A 17765-nucleotide genomic window follows, 5' to 3' on the forward strand; every position below is an offset into this window, starting at 1 on the left:
AAGAAGTAGTAACAATGTAACATAGGGTAAAGTGATCTAATCCTTACCGATTTTTTTAATCTAAACCTGACCGATGTATACAGTCACATTGTTTCTGTGCTTGGCAGTACCGAATTGGTGGGGATTAGATCACTTTACATTACAACATAACGTCATACATATTATTGGCAGAATTCAGGTTTCAGACATACTGACGTACACTTCTTGGGAAATCGGTCGTTTGGATGGAAAGTCATGACTTATATCAAGTCAGCACTGGTATGAGAGACTGTTGTGTATGTATTTGTGTCACAATGTGTGTACATGTGTGTGTGTGTGTGTGTGTTTAGGATGGTGTGTGATGGTGATCAAAATAACTTGAAGCATGTTCGGTTGTGTTGAAACTAACCTTATAAATAAAACAGTGCACTGTTTTTGCTCTGTAATATTTTCATGATGAAGGTACTGGTGCTTAGGGCTTGGGGACAAACATTCTGTCAATCTCCTTTATTAATTCTGTGAATAAGCAGCACAATTTGACAGTGGATATGTTACTTGTTCTATCTTGACAGCTGTTATATAGATGACAAGTGTGTGAGTTTTGCAAGGAAATTGTTTGAGTGGTGAGAAACTGTCTTCATCATCTGTCATCTCTGTTTGTGAAATATGAATTATGTAACATGTGATTTAACTTATGACTGGTTGTTGTTGTTTTTTCATACAGTGTACAAAAGCATTGTATCAATGTAGGTATGCTTTTGTGTGTGAATGTCTGCGTAGCCATGTGTTGTAGAGTGCGTGCACAGCCGGTTTTGACTAGATCACGCCCCTTAGACAGGTCACTGTGGCGCCGTCTTCGGTGATCTCCTGTTCTGGTAACGGTTTACAGTTGGCCGGGTTTTCTCTTGGGAGTTTTCCTTCTCTTGGAAGGACTGCCTGCTGAGGCTTACGGACTCCATCTGCCCGGGTTTGAAATCAGAGTTGTCCTTCTCCTAGACTATGTGGGTCCACGGCACCTTGTTCCATATCATTTGGTGCAACCCCCAAAGGGAGGGCTCCCCCATCCGCCACCCGGGGGACGCGCCCCTACGCCGTATAGTCCCAGCGCGAGGTGTGTGTGAATAAGTTGAGTGACTTTAAATTGAATCATGGTCAGCAGGGCTGTAACACAAACGATCAAGATACAAATTGAATCATGTGATTTTTTTTTTCAGAAAGAATACAAAGGGAAAATGGTTAAACATCCAATGTGTGGCAGCATACCACTGTGTTATGTCTTATTATGTGGAGTGATGGCCTAGAAGTAACGCGTCCACCCAGGAAGCGAGAGAATTTGAGAGCGCTGGTTCGATTCACGGCTCAGCCGCCGATATTTTCTCCCCCTCCACTAGACCTTGAGTGGTGGTGATTACAGGATCTTTAACATGTGTATTCGATGTTCTACATGTGTGTGTGGGTTCAGGCACTGGTAGATCTACATATATATTAATCTGAAGAATCAGAAGTCTCCACCTTTAATCCATCACGTGCAGCCAGGATTCGAAACTAGAACCTTCAGATTCAAAGTCTAATGCTCTAACCACTTGGCTGTCATACCTGTCAGAATGAGGTGGGTGTGTCCTTATCCTTTCCAGATTCTTTAGATTTTTTTCCACTCACAAGTTGTTATATATGGAAATTCTTGAAGGAGGCTATAAGTTCACAATGAAAATCCTTATGATTCTGCAGATCCTTTCATTTACATGTTTCAGTTGTTGAGCATTTCTGTTTACCATTTCCTCTTGTGTCTAATTTAAACTTTTATTTTCATCTGTTCCAGTTTATTTCAACCTGTTTTTCAATGAAGACTTCATTTTAGTTTTGTTGTTGTTATTTTTGTTTTGATTGGTTTCTTTTTTTGGTTGGTAACCTGCATTTTTTCAAAAAGTTGAGAACCTTGAGAACTTGCATTGTTCTTATCAAATTTGTAAGCAGAAATATCAAATGAACAGTATTTCTATTCTGCCACTTTTTGCTTCAGAAAAAACCACCACCTACTACTAGGTACAGGTATGAACGCATTGCGTTTTTGTGCATGGTTCTTTGGTGTGTATTTAAAAACAACAATGTGATATGTATTCTTTAAACCCAACGGCCTTGCTTGAAACAAAAAAGTTGAGCATTTGATTGAACTGCTAGCATGAAAGCCTGTCATTGCAGCATGTTGTAAGCAGTTGTGAAAGATGAGCTGTGTGTTTTGCGTCGTTCAGGTGAAGGAACACACAGATGTGGACGTGGCTCTGATAACAGTGCATTGTGTATGACTGTGGTGTGTACCCTGCAGATTTTGCATAAAACACAAAAATGATGATCAAAATAAAAATTTCTAATGTCAAAAGCTGTCTACTGTGTTTAAATTTCTGTGTGAAGGAACACATAGGTGTGGCTCTGATTTAATAGTGCATTGTGGTGTCTACTGTCTGTCTACTGTGTTTAAATTTCTGTGTTTCTGCTGATGTTTTGTATTTGTTTTTTGGGTTGTTGTTTTTTTACAGCAGATGTGGTGCAGCACATATGGATCTGTCTGCACGCTTTGACACCTGATTAAAACAGAAACTGTGTAGTGGTGTATTTTATTATGATGTGTGAAAATATCCGTGCTACCTTAGACCTTCTATACTATCTTTTTACTTACTTTTTATCAAAATACTTTTCTTTTTTTTTTTAACTTATCAGCAGAATCGGTTAGGCTTTTAACTTATGATCCAGTGTATAATGGCGTTCAGGATTCTTCGAGGCCTTCTTTCTGCATGGTGTTGAGCTCTTGGGAAAGGCACTTTACTCTGATAGTTTCTCACTCCACCCAGGTGTGAATGGGTACCTTATTTTGGTAAGGGTAGGTTGATAATAATAATAATAATGATGATAGTATTTATATAGCGCTGAATCTTGTGCAGAGACAAATCTAGGCGCTTTCACTCCAGTCATTCACACGCATGCAGAACTCTGAAGAAGAAACTGAAGACAAGGAAGAGGCAGGGGAGGGAGGCAATCTTGTGAAGAGGTGGGTTTTTTTTTTTTTTTTTTTTTTTTTTGCTGCCCCATCATCTGCACCGTTTCAGTGGCTTTACTCCCACGCCGCTCATTTAGATTCCCCCATACACGGCCACACCTGGGTTCGTCCATCGTAGTTCCAGCATCGGCAGTCCACAGGGAACCATCGATGTTAGGTCGCCTGGAGGCCACACACCAGAGGAGACCCTGCACTGCTGCTGAGTCACTTCGGTGGTGTTCAGTGGTGCCTGTTCTGACTTTTACGTACTTAGGACACCACCTACTAAGCCCCCTACTAACGACAATTGTCGTTAGTCGCGGAGCCAGACTGAGTGAGCGTCCCTCCCAGAGTGGAGACCGCCACCACGTCCCTCAAACAACAGCCCCCGACGAATCCGCCGATACTGACGACATTGACAGGACTCACCCCAAGCACAGAAGTGGAGGGGTATCGAAACTGAGGTCACCATGAGAGCAGGGCATGAAAGGCCACAGACTTTGAGACTATTTTGTTTATATTGATGACGATGAAAGAGGAGGAGGATGACGATGATGATGACGATGTTGCTATGGAGGTCCATTTTGGTTTGGGACTGCGTGACAAGGCTGTACTCTACGCTTCCTGTCATAATGATATCCCGGCGTTAACCAGGCCCGAGAGATACAGACACTTGCAGTGTTGGTCACGTAAATAGAGCAACACACCCAAAGACGCATCCTTGAAGTGGATGACACTCGACTGTGTGGTCCCAGTCTCCCCATTTAAGCCCACAGCACACTCAACTCTGGGTAGGAGCCGGCCACGGGCCGAAAAACCCACCTCCGCTGGGATTCGAACCCGCGTCCTCCCAGCCGTCAGTCCGCGACGCTAACCACTTCGCCACGGCGGCTGGTAAGAGGTGGGTTTTAAGGCCAGACCTGAAAGAGCTGAGTGCGGAGACCTGACGAAGCGAAAGAGGAAGTTCATTCCAAATGCAAGGTCCAGAGACAGAGAAAGACTGCGTCCAACAGTGGAGTGTTTGATCTGGGTATGTGTAAGCATAGTGGATCCGAAGCCGATCGCAGAGAGCAAGGTTAAAATGGTGGAAGGAGAGGAGTGGGGCCATCTTTGCCGAGCCCAAGACACGGTAGATGATGATTCAATGCCTCGATGACCTAAAAAGGCTTTGGGATCTTTCATCTTATTCTTAGCCTTACTGACCTAAGGTCAAAATATATCTTTGTACTTATCTAACTGCAATATCATTATAGCTTTTTGTTTGCCAAATATCAAAATATATCTTTTTGCTCATGTCATTATATACCTTTTGTTTGTCTAATGTCAAAATAATGGAGTCTCCCGTTGGACTGACGGATGAGTAGGCAGGCAGGTTTATCTGTCGGTGTGTGTCCTCATATGGGAGAAGAGGCTGATTCTGGATGTGCAGCACTTCACACAGGTGTTGCAAGGGAAAACATCTCCAGAAGTTGAACCCTGCTTCCTTCACACACGCTTTTCCTTAATGGCCAGCGTTCTCTTGTTTTTAAATGTCTTTATGCCACTAGAGCACAGCATCCTCCAGCGAGAGCGTCAGGGGCATCAGCTTCCCAGGAAGTGATGTCTATGTGACAGGCTTTGGGTTTGTCTTCAAGGTGTCCTTGAAGCGCTTGCAGGGTCTTCCAAGTTTGCGGTGGCCTTCCTTCAGCTGGCCATACAATAGCATCTTCAGGATCCTGCTGTCTGTCATGCGGACAATGTGTCCTGTCCAGTGTAGCTGGCACTGGATCAGGAGGCTTTCGATGCTGGGCAGGCCACTCCTCTCTAGGACCTGGAGGTTGGAGACCCTGTCTTGCAGAGAATCTTTCGTAGGCATCTCTGGCGAAGCTGTTCAAGTTGTTGAATGTGATGGCGATACGTCGTCCATGTTTCACAGCAGTACAATAACATGGTCAGCACAACAGCTCTGTAGGTTTTGATTTTGGTGCTGAGCCATCAAAATATACTTAAAAAAACAAAACAAAAAAAAACACCACCACCACCACATACTGTCTTTGCAACACTCGCATGCAGAAGATATCCATCATAATAACAGCTTGTTTATGTCTCAACAAGTCTTTAATTCACAAAGTTATAGTTAAGTATGCATGGTACATGTAAAGAAGAAAAAATACTGGTAAATAAAAAAAAACACACCATAAAACTGATCATAAATGTAATAGAACACCATTGTCAAGTTCAATGAACACCTTAAAATCACAGCAAAAGTTGAACCAAACAGGAGAGAGTTTCAAACTGACCAGAAACAGGAGAAAACTGTGTTGTATGCATGCACTCGTGTCACTGTGTATGCAATTTTTTTTTTTTTTTATACATGCCCTGGATGTATGAGATGCCCTAACCCTATACATAGTGAATTTTTTCTGTAAAATCTTACCATGGATCAAGTTGTATTTCAGCAGATCTAATATATAGGTGGGTGGAGAAAGAGGTTGGGGGTGGTGGGGGAGGGGGGAAGATTTTAATAAGACAGATGGAAAGAGGGAGGTTCCAGCAAAACAAATGTTCATTTCCACAAGCATTTACTTCAAACGATGTTAAGTCCAGCTCATTTTCAGGGCTTTTGCGTCAACTTGTTCCCAACGTTGCAAGGGTAAAGGAAAGGGTGTAACACATTGCAGTGTTGTATCAGACATTCCTTTGCTACAGGAAATGATCACTTACTTAACACAGTGACACTGTGTGTCGTAAAACCTGTATCCAGCATTTCAAAGCTAAAGGATACGATCACTTAAGCACCACATTCTAGTATTGTAACCAACATTCCAAAACTAAATGAAATGGTAACTTGTGTAACATATAACACTGTGTGCTGCATCCAACATTCTAAAGCTAAAAGAAACAATCACTTGTGGAAAACATTATACTCTGGTATCTAACATTTCAAAGCTAAACTATCAATGTGAAAAATGATGTAGTGTAAGGCTGATCAGTCTGAATATTCTGTGACTAAAAGCAGTCCAGAAATAAGCCAAATTCCTTACACTGAATGACTGATGAGACTCCTCTTTTTCTGTGCGTGTCAACGCAGTGGACAAATCGATTCCAAGGCTGGCTTTAGTCTGAATAAAAGGTCCTGACACGAAACGTTTGACAGGCAGGGCAGTAGGAGGTGTGCTGATGGTCATCATCATCACTAACTGGGTGGTGGTCACCGTTTTTGTTTGCTGTGTCACCAGCACTGATACTGTCAATTAACAAACTGAACACAAACACTCTCACACTCCTGCCTCTGTCCAAACATTATTGCTGCATCTTAATACAAAGAGAAGGAAAGCAATTTAACTGAATTAAAAAACTGTTTTCAAGAAACAAATAATAGATTTGTAAGTACCAGCGTATCAGTGTACTGCCACAGGATAATGACAACGAAGCACCAACATTTGTGAACAGGTCCTTCCTTTCTCAATAACTTGTCCAAATAAAGAACACAATCACAACGTAAACATATTACCAATTCAGCCTCAGCTACTAAATGATTTTATTATAGTATCTTTTAAGAAATTTGACAGTAAAATAAATTGACAGTAGTTTTTTTATAAGAAGGACAGTATTTCAAATGTGTGAACAGGACCCATACCATATTACTATGTTGTCAGTCATGGCAGTGAAAGTCTGTATATTCTAAACTGAATATGACGATAAAAACCACACACGCCACAACACAGGAATGTCATCTTTTAAGTCTTCAAGATTATTTAACATAAAGAGAAAAGATGAATCAGAACTGAAGTATTTTCTCCAATAATTGTAATATATATTACAACAGAATCAAACGACCTTTTCGTTCATGCATTTGCACAACCAATAGTTTTGTTTTTTTGGTGTTTTGTTTGGCAATCATGTAAACATTTTGATTATTGAATCAACAAACCAGACATTGCAGCAGAAAATGTAACCACAAAAAGGTAAAACCTGTCTTCCATATGCACAACCAATAGTAAATAATGTGATTGTTGAATCAATAAATCAAATCAATACATATGCACAGAAACATACACTGATACTCACTTTTGTTTTCCTCTGTTTAAATTTTTCACACTGATCACACAAACTTCTAAATCAGCTAGATATTTCAAACTTGCAAACCTGGTATTCCCTGATTTTCAGAAACACATATATCTGTACAAAGAGACAGTGGATAATTACTTTCCAAAAGAAATAAAAAGGAAAATAATATCAACTTATAAAAAAAAAAAACAACAACAACAACAAAAAACACTGAGAAAAAAAGTCAATACATCTGAATAATCTAGAAAAAATGTATTTCCAAAATTCTTCCCACACAGCTATTCAAAAAGAATCTGTTCTTCTTGTGAAAATCCTGCCCGAATAAAGACACAGTTTACCTATTATATCTTGACAAAAAATTGATCATTGTAAAGACTAGAGACTGGAATCAATAGTCTAAAATATTCCGAGGTGTGTGTTTGTTTGTTTGTTGTTTTGTCTGACCCTTGATAACCCACACTTTATAGTTAATATCTTTATCATGTAACTGGTGTACCTGCACCAAGAGACTAGAACCACATAAAAAATGCAGAACTCCAAGCAACAAACCGGTTGTACTGCTGGAGTGTAACCTGATCGGCATTTCCCCTGACCTCACGAATATGTGAGGACCGTGGGCTTGAGACATATACCATGCCATCAGGTCAGGACTAGCAACACCAGGCTTCTGCTAACCGGTAAGTGAACAAAATATTGTGGGGACCAGGGACTCTTTCACCATAATTCAATGGGTTCCCAGACTACCTTCAGAGGGTCACTCTATTGCTGTATATTGATATTCTGATCAAATCCACACTGCTACACACCAAGAAAGGCGTACCTTCTAATCACAGTCATCCTGGTTTCTGGGCCAAGAAATGGCAAAGGGAGAGAATTCTTCAAATACACTGCCATCATGTCTTTTATTGTGTTTTTAACACCTTCGTTGCACTTGTGTGGTGCATGCAAGCATGCAGTATGTACATCCACATGGGTTACACATACTAAAAGTCAAGAGGCAATAAGTTAAAATTAAACACTGGGACTCTCTTCAAACTCACTACTAATAGCTCTCTTCAAACTCACTACTAATAGTAATAACCCTGCTCCTTCCCAAGTTCAAAAGTGTAAGCTGTTATGCTGCACAGTACACAGTAGCTCACTGGTTTTTGCACTGTTTGGGAATATCACATGTGGTACTGAAACAAAAAGATTTGCTATCAAAATCAGCAATCAGAAACATCACCAGTTCGAGCATGCTGAGAAAATCCAGCATAAAAGTTCAGGAGTTTCATCAACATGACTCCTGCATTCAGATCTCACTCAGATCTCAAAAACAGAACATCTGTCAATGCTCCACAAAATAATTAATTCAATCAAACAATCAATCAACAGATCAATATTTTAAGCAGTAGTAAGCTTCCCAAAGCAAGAAGAAAACATCCGGATTTCATCTGTCAAATCATGCTGCTAAATGCAACCCACCCTCTTCACTGAAAACGAACTCAATAACATATATCTGCTTTTGTGCACCAACAGTATTAGAGAGGTAGTTTAGCTTAAGTAGCATGTGGGACTATTCCTTTCTGATAACACCCCCATCCCCCCCCAAAAAAAAACACACAAAAAAACCCCATCTTTTTGTCAAAAAATACAAATAACCAAGGACTGAACTAAACAGAAAAGACGATAGTGTGTTAAATAAAAATGGACATAAATCAGACATCCACCAACAAAGGCTGTTCAACTTTTGGTTTTATCGTCATCAGTCAATAACGCCATGCCACAAGTATCGCTTCCATGCAATCAGATTCCCCCGAAGAGTCCCCCGGCCAGCTCTCTACGACATCTCATAATTGGAGCGCTTGTTCATCTGCACCTGAATGAAGGAAAAGAGGAAGAGGACCACATAGATTCCGGCAGCGATCCAGCAGTTGATGGCGTTCTGCTCATATTTCTCCTGAGCGTACGCCTTGGTGAAGTTGTTTTCCTCCCATTTTCCCAGGGGGACGTCCTCAAACAGAGCGGGACTGCGCCACCAGAAGAAGGCTCCCAGGAGTCCCTGTAAAATGGACAAACTAATATACTAACTGTAACTATATTAGACTATAACAGCACGCACAAATGTGTGTGTGTGTGTGTGTGTGTGTGTGTGTGTGTGAGTGTGCACGTGTGTGTGAGTGTGCATGTGAGTTTTTATACTGATATGCACATGTAACTATACAACCATAATTCTACTGTATCTGTGTTTGTGTATGTTTTTCAATTTATATTATACCTTTTGATGTACTATCCCCCCACACAGAAGAGAGAGAGCATATGTGTGTGTTATTAATTCAGCTTTGAGTGGGTGTGTGAGTCCACTCATGTGTATACATATATGTGTGAGTGAAAAGGAGAGAGAGTGAGAGATTGTGTGCATGTGTGTGGGCTTGACAGGGATTGAGATCGCGTGCACCAGCACTTAATGTGCATCTGTGCAAGTGTGGACATTTGTGTATGTGTATGCACTATGCATGTATGCATGCACATTTGTGTGTGATTTGCTTTTCACAGTAGTAATGACACATGCAATGTAGGGATTGCCTTCTGTCATGATCAGCATATTGACAACATGACTGCAAGATGGACCTCAATCGACCATAAGGAAACCTGTGACTGAATATTTTGGCGCTCTGACTAGTCACTCTTCTCTCAAAGCCTCTTCACAACAGGGTCTACAAACGCTGCTTTCGAAAGACCACACCCATTGTCATTTTTGAAATGTCATCAGCAAACAATATAAGATGGCCCATTGGCTTTTTATTCTCTCTCCAGAAAACGGACGCTCCAATTTTTTTTTAATGCAAATCTAAAAACTGATTTTTTGTTGCTAGACAGAGGAGTTGTACCCAAGGGAAAACCATATTCTTGCTGCCTTTCACATCACTAAAAGACACAGGCTCACTCAATGGTTTTCTACGAAGACAGATTTCACGAGAACACTTCCTTCCCATTCCACTTTTTGATCACAGTATCTGCTGCTTGACAATTCTGTCTGAAGGTGCAGCATTCACATGTATGTGTGTGTGTGTGTGTGTGCGCATGCGTTAGTCCTTCTGTATGGATGCACACACACGGCGCGCAAAGGAACAACAAACTTTTTTTTTTGGGGGGGGGGGGGGGGGGGGGGGGGGGGGACTGCAGCAGCGATTTGCAGGAGATTGAGAAAGGCTTTTTAACTGAGCAACTTGCTTAAAAACCAGTGACCGACTGGTTGCGATAACAGTGCATCATTTCAAATTAGTATGCCTCACTAACGACCGACACCAAACCCAAACCTGGCAGAATAATTCACGAGAAATTGACACTTACTTTCTACACTCGTGTTCAATGATAACATTCAATCGTGTTACTGGAAGAGACACTGAAATTTGTCACATTTTGAAAAAAATATTTAACAAACTCATACTTGTGGTCATGATACTATTTCACGTCGCATTAAAATATAAACTCACCAGCATAAAAATACCCCATAAGCTGATGACCATGTAATATCTTGAACATAACGGACCACACACGGGACAAACCATCTTGTTTGCTTTTCTGTCTTCTGCTCGCCAGCTGATGTCACGTGACTTCTTCGAACGTGTTCCGTTTATCCGTTGTCGTTATTATCAGTGATCCAGTATCATTCTATCCCACACTCTCTGCAACCCTTTCCATCATTCTTCGTATCGTATCCGAACATGTTTTTTTAACAGAGTGGTATGGAAGAACATCGAAAATGTCGCATTAAAAATATCTAAAAACCCGATTCTGCCGTTTTTGTGGGCTCAAACCAAAAATAGTTCATGTAAATTTGCGGCACAAGTAAGGAAGGAAAATGGAGAAAATAAAGAAATTAGAACTGAAAATTCTGTTTTAATTCGCAAGATCTAAACACAAAATGACGACATCTTCGAGCATGTCCACAAAAAATGTTGTTTCCATAACTTCACCTTCTTTAGTTTATATTTGTACAGCTAACGGTTCTTGGTTAAAGAAATGAGTCACTTGCATACCAAGATGGTGGACCGCTTGAGTAAGTTTTTGCTTTTGTTTTCTAAGACACATGATTGTTCGTGTAGTTTAAAAAATAGTTTGGCAGCGAATTCAGTGCTAGTGTCTGTATTTGAAAATGTAATAATATTTTTGGTTTGAACACCTGCCATAATATTACAAACCATTGTTTGGTTTGAGGAGATAACGTTGTTTACGTTGAACGTTTGGTTGGATACACACATTTGAGTCGATTTTTCTTGAAATTGACATTATTTCGTTTTTTAGTTCAACACGGAGCTTTTCTTTTTCCTAGAAGAAGGAGTTAATACTTTGTTTTGACTACACATCTTCTGACGTGAAAACAATACAGGGATTTAGTAAAGTAAGATAATTGGGTTTCTGGATATTTAACACTCTCATTAAGTCAGTAAGTGGGACACTGGCTTTGCCTACGAAACTGAAACTTCTGTTGGCGCGTTCGAAAGTTCATTCTTTCAGGCTTACAAAATACAAAACTGCAGTTAGCGGCGGTCTTGAGGTAGAGGGCCGACTATGTATCAGGGACCAGAATTTTTGTTCCATCCCTCTCTCTCCTCCAGACCTTATGAAGTGGTCTGGTGCTAATATTTCAGATAAAACAATATAAACTAAGTTCACTTGTGCAGCATGCACCTTGTACATAAAACAAACAACATGGCAACAAGAAAAGCGTGAACAGCTCAGTTATCCCTGGCAAAATTAAAATGAAAAAACTAATTCATGAGCACGCATGCACACACACGCGCACACATGGATGCACGCACACATGAACACACACACACACACACACATGTATACACATACATGTTCACAGAAAAAATAGGTGGTGCTGGGTTATGGCAATGTCCAAATTCCATACAAATAAAATATATTTGCTGTGAGTGTGAACTTGAAGCACACAACTCCACATTAAATGCTGGGCTTGACAGAACACACATTACACAGTGATGACTAATGGTACAGACTTTCCCACCAAAGAAGTGAGGGGTCTTATATTTGGATTTGGACTCATGAATATAACTTTGTTTAGTTAGGACAGGCATTTTCTCCCCAAACCCCCCACCCTCCCTGGCCCCTCCCCTCCCCCTCCCCTCCCCACCCTAGTAGTGAGTACTAGTACCAGATATTGAAAGATGGTTGGATGCTGGTATTATACAAGACAAACCAAGGGCATATAATGATGTATGCAGCGTTTTTCTTTTCAGTCACCAAAAAGGTGGAACAAGCTCCCTGATTACCTATGTCATTCTGACTCCCTTGCATCTTTCAAATCTGGTCTCAAAACTCACTTCTTCCCTCAGCAATAAGTTCAGTTGTGGCAGGTCCACTTCCTTTGTGTGAGCTGTGCTTGACTGCTGTATATATATATATATATATATATATATATATATATATATATTATATATGTTAGAATGTATAGTATGCATTGTGTGTGTGTGTGTTTAGTTTGTTAGTCACATTTTGGTGTGTGTACGTAACATTGATGTAATGTGTTATGCAAACAAAAGTGTTTTTGAAAAGCACCCAGAGCAGATTTCTGGATAGTCTGCTATATAAATACCCATTATTATTATAAAAACAGTATGAAAGTGAAATAGTGTCAGCTGAATACATGAATGCTATGATATGATGAAGACCTGGTGCACCACAAACAAAAAAAAAGTATAAAAAAAATTCCAGTTATGTGAGTCCATGCTGACAAAAGAAAAGTGTCGCGTCTGCTGAGATGCTCTAAAGAAAACAGTTGTTCTATTAATAGGGCCTGGGACATCTTTGAAGTTAGTTTTTATGCATCCTGTGGTGTAATGATCTAAATTTTTTAGAACATAAAAAAAAAAAAAAAGTTTGGTCCTGTGATGGATAGCATCAGCATGTTATGTACACACACCAAAATGTGACTAACAGACTAAACACACATACACACACACCTAAGTAAAGGTTTTCTATGTGTACAACTGCAACTCACAAATAACACTTCACCTGTGTCAGCATTCATTTGCCTGATATTGCTTGAGTTTATGTTGTTGAACTGTCCAGTGGTGTTGTGCACATATTTTTTACCTCCCTTGTTATTACATCGTTTTGGGAAATAAGATGCAAAAAGTCAGTTGTTGTGTTTTTTCAGCTACAAAAGTTTGGGTTTTTTTTCCCCTTGGTTAATTTTCTTCCTGTTTGGAATACTACTCTTACTTTGGCTGTTTCAGGAAATCTTTGAATTGTGAATTTTCTCATGAATAGATAGGAAAATCCATGGGTAAACAACTTGACCTGAGCCCTTCACAGTTAACTCCTATACTGCGCTGTTGATGTATAGTGTACGTCATACAGTGCACAGTGCATTTCCTATGTTGAAGTATACACACACACACACACACACACACACACACACACACACACACACACACACATATATATATATATATATATATATATGATAGTCAGTCATGTCTATGACCATCAGAACAGCAGAGGAGGCAACTGCTGTTCCGACTATTTGGGCTAGAATTTGATTATAGTGGAGAGTGTCTTGCCCAAGTTACATCCCCACTCCCTTGGTCAAGAGGGTTTCAGGACAGTCGGCATTGGGATGGTTCCCAAAGGCCAACCAGCCCACAAGGCTGCAGCACCAAGAGCCAGTGCAGTTTTGCCTCCTAGTTTGAGAGTCATAATCTTTCACAAAAGACTAAGCTGTAGATGATTTCCCATTGACTGGAGAAACCATTGATAATACAGCTCTCACTTTGCTGTTGGCCCAAATGTAAACTTATGTCAGTCTGTGATATAAGCCGAGTGTTGGGCCTATGTTGAAGTATACTGTACATCCAAATAACAGGATCTTTCTATTTTGCTTAGTGTTGCAGAAAAGTCATATGCTGGGTGAAAAATATGGAGACTTAACTCCCTTGATTTTCCCATAATAGTAGTGAAATGTTGGTGTAATACTCAGTAGTTACTAAGTTAGGTCGTGAAGGTGACACTGATAGTGGGTTAAAAAAGGTTGAGGCACACTGTTACCTGTTCTATGTCTCTGTCTCTCTGTGTTGTCTCTGTCCCTCTCAGAATCATATGCATGTGTTTTGAACAAATTGATGGAAGCATGTTTTGATCAATTGTGTGTGTCCTTTGTTAAAATTATTTTTGCACGTTTTGATAGTAGGAATGCAGCAGCACTGAGCAAATTATAGTGCTTAACTGAGCAAGGCATATAATATGAAGTAAATAAATAAATAAATAAAAGAATTATACTATTAACTTCAACATGTAAGGAGGTATGTCTGAACTATGATAACAAGTGTGAAATTTCTATTATCAACGATGTTTTCTTAGCATAAAGCATAGCAAAATGTGTCAGCAGTGAAGGGGTGTCAGCCAGGATAACATTAAGTTCTACACTACTATTACTAACTGTAACACTGCCCTTTCAGTACCCAAACCCTGAACAACTTGAGCTTACACCAGTTAAGGGCATTGAGTTTTGACCTATACTGGTCATTAAACTCAGTGCTGCACACTGCAGATTGGAATGCCATTTGACATTGTTGTTTTTAATCCAGCCAACCGCATGGTGCCATATCTGATATCAGATTGACTGGTTTTATGTCATTACCTGTGTTTAACATCACCATCAGTGCTACTGCAGATGATAATGCATATATAAAATATATATATATATATATATATATATATATATATATATATATATATATATATATATATATAATGGTCAATCCCAAGTTTTTTAAAAACTGGACACCACACTTTGGAGAGGATAGTGGTTTAAAATTAGCTCTCATTTGCTCAAGTTGGTCCTAAGTACACAAATATACAGTTTCAAAGTTAAAAAATTAACCAAAACTGTTTTTTGGTGTGAGCTCCATTCCATTATGATAATACAAAGACATCTGGGCCTGGGTTTAATATTTATTCTCTCTCTCTCTGTCTCAGTATATATATATATATATATATATATATATATATATATATATATATCCTGAGAATGGGTTATAATTGTTTACTTAAAAATTGGAAATACCTGGTTAGTCATGAAAGTGTTTGACCACTTTTCCCATCCTTGTTTTACAACAATGTTTCTCTTTATACTGTTGGTACACTTCCTTCAGTGGTTCTCTCTTGTATATGTACAATATATATATATATATATATATATATATATATATATATATCCTGAGAATGGGTTATAATTGTTAACTTGAAAATTAAAAACTTTTCCTCAATATTTTTGGAAATACCTGGTTAGTCATGAAAGTGTTTGACCACTTTTCCCATCCTTGTTTTACAACAATGTTTCTCTTTATACTGTTGGTACACTTCCTTCAGTGGTTCTCTCTTGTATATGAACATTGTTTGCGTTGGTTGCTCACGTAGACTTTTATGTCTGATTTCTCTGATATGTTAGTGACTGTTTACTATTCTTTTGAGATGACACTGAGTTATTCCAGGAGAAATTTTGTTTGGTGTCCTGTCCTGGTCACACTAGCTGGTTATTGTAGACATGTTGTTAAAGTATTCATTTTCACATTTGAATAATATTCAAACATAACATTATTGTTTAAAGGATGGGGAGGGGGGGGGGGGACATTTTCCTTTTTTAAAAAAAAATCTTGGATATATAGCATTGTTTTGTAAATGAATTTGTATCATGGTTTCCTGGAATATGACCATGCATGTGTGATACAACATGCAAAAGCCCACTTGCAGAAATGAGTGCGTTTATTACAGTCTGTAAACACATTAGTAGTTGTGGTACTAGAAGTACTTGTGGTGGTAAAATCAGCACGTGTGAGTGTCCTTGCATATTTTTGTGTGTGTGTGCATATAAAATTCATTTATACATATTCCAGTGAATGTTATGAATACAAAATTCAGTGTGTGTTTTTGTTTATTATCTGCAGAATGGTAGGGGAAGAATATGCTGATTGCTATATTGATCAGCATTATGATTTAATGATATAACATAGGGCCTTCAGGCCTGTACATTCAATCTCACCCACTCATGGTTCCTCCACACGCACTTTCTTGCACACATTTGTTTGATCTGAACTATGACTCTCAATGGTTTAAACACATGCAGACACAAAAAATGAAAAATATCTTGTGCAGAAAAAGGAACAACAACAATATTAAAAGGCTTCACATTCTTCCATGAAAACATTCAGCCATAATCCTCACTGTGTATGTGTGTGTGTGTGTGTTGGGAGTGGGGCATAATCTTTGTTGTTTTAGGATGAAAGAGGGACTCCCTCTCCCCTACTCTCCCTCCCCCTCCCCAGCTTCTCCCCAGCCAAACGTCTCCTTTCTGAGTCGGGCAGTGTGAAGGTCCTTTGGAATCAGGGGAAGATAATCTATCCTCAAGTGTCTGTGGATGTGTGAGATGGCTGGTGGGCATCCCAGTATAAACCAGAGGCAGGGGGAGAGAAACACAGGCAGGGGGAGAGAAACACGTCTGTTTATCTGCTTGAAACTTTAAAAGGGTCTGAGGGCAGATGGGGCTCACAGCTTATCAGGATTCTTGTCAGCCGGCATGCTCTTTTTCACTCTTTTGTTTTTTTCCTGTTGGTTTTTATTTTATTTTATTTTATTTTATTTATTTATTTATTTTTTTAGAATTTAGGGGACAATGGTTGTGATTGGAGGGCAGGGAGTTCTGTCGTGTGTGTGTGTGTGTGTGTGTGTGTGTTTTCTGTGAGTCCCTGTGCATGATTGGTTGGAGCAGTGAAATGCATTGTGTTGAAGTCTGTCGTTTTGATTTTGTACTTTCGTCAGTGATACTGATACACTGTCAGCAAAATAAGTCTAATGATTGTACCTATCTTTGAGAAATATAAAAAGTGACATTGATGATTGACTTCTTTTTCCTTTTTAAAAAAAAATTATTTATTTATTTATTTTTAGTATGTATTCTTGCATAATGCAAATTCTCGAAAAACATAGGGTGACATTTTGATAAGACTCTAAGAGGCAGACTAATGGACTGAATAATAGAGTTGTAGAAGTTACAACACTGATAATAACTGACGCTGTGTTGCAGAAATGTTATAAGGAAAGTGACACATTTTTGTGGTTTTCTGGTTTGTATTTTTTTCTTTTAACATTCTTCTCTCTTGCTTTCAGCTTTTTTTTTTTTTAGGAATATACAAGTTGATAGAAGTGGCCTTTTTATGACCTTTCTGTGTGACCTTGATGAAGGTCATGCTCACTGGAGTCCCAATAATGGCAATATTCTGCACACCATGTTCACAGCAAGTGGGAAGGCATGTCACTGATTTAGATATTGTATATGGCTTGACTGTTTTGTGATATCCTTCACTCCACTTACTGCCCAGACTCCCCTGAAGTGGGAGGGAACCCCCCATCCCCATCCCCAACTAAACCCCCCCTGCCCCACCCACTCATACCCACCCCTTCCTTCTCCACCCTCTGTCTCTTCCCTGTCTTGAAGGATATATTGACTGTGGCACAGTGGTCAGGGCTGCACATTGCAAACAGTCTGGCATTAACTCACTCAGTACGGCCAGTCCTCTCTTCTCCTCTACACATACCCCTCGGATGTCCAGTGGGTGTCTGAATGACCCAGCCTTTAGCTTCCGTCGTCAGAATTGTGGTATTCTTTGTAAACATTCACGTCTTCAGTATAAGAGCCTTC

At 39.5% G+C, this 17765-nt stretch overlaps 1 protein-coding gene across 1 annotated transcript; it reads right to left on the reverse strand.

Annotated features, from left to right (window-relative positions):
- Positions 1-5094: 5094 nt before the first annotated feature.
- Positions 5095-10686, reverse strand: LOC143301125 (ribonuclease kappa-B-like). Its single transcript, XM_076615180.1, has 2 exons — positions 10537-10686; positions 5095-9101 (listed from the first exon to the last, which is right to left on the reverse strand). Exons 1-2 carry the CDS (start codon positions 10609-10611, stop codon positions 8880-8882), a joined length of 297 nt encoding a protein of 98 aa, XP_076471295.1. The 5' UTR covers positions 10612-10686; the 3' UTR covers positions 5095-8879.
- Positions 10687-17765: the final 7079 nt, after the last annotated feature.

Source organism: Babylonia areolata, chromosome 27 (genome assembly GCF_041734735.1).
Source record: "Babylonia areolata isolate BAREFJ2019XMU chromosome 27, ASM4173473v1, whole genome shotgun sequence".
In the NCBI taxonomy this organism is placed as follows: domain Eukaryota; kingdom Metazoa; phylum Mollusca; class Gastropoda; order Neogastropoda; family Buccinidae; genus Babylonia; species Babylonia areolata.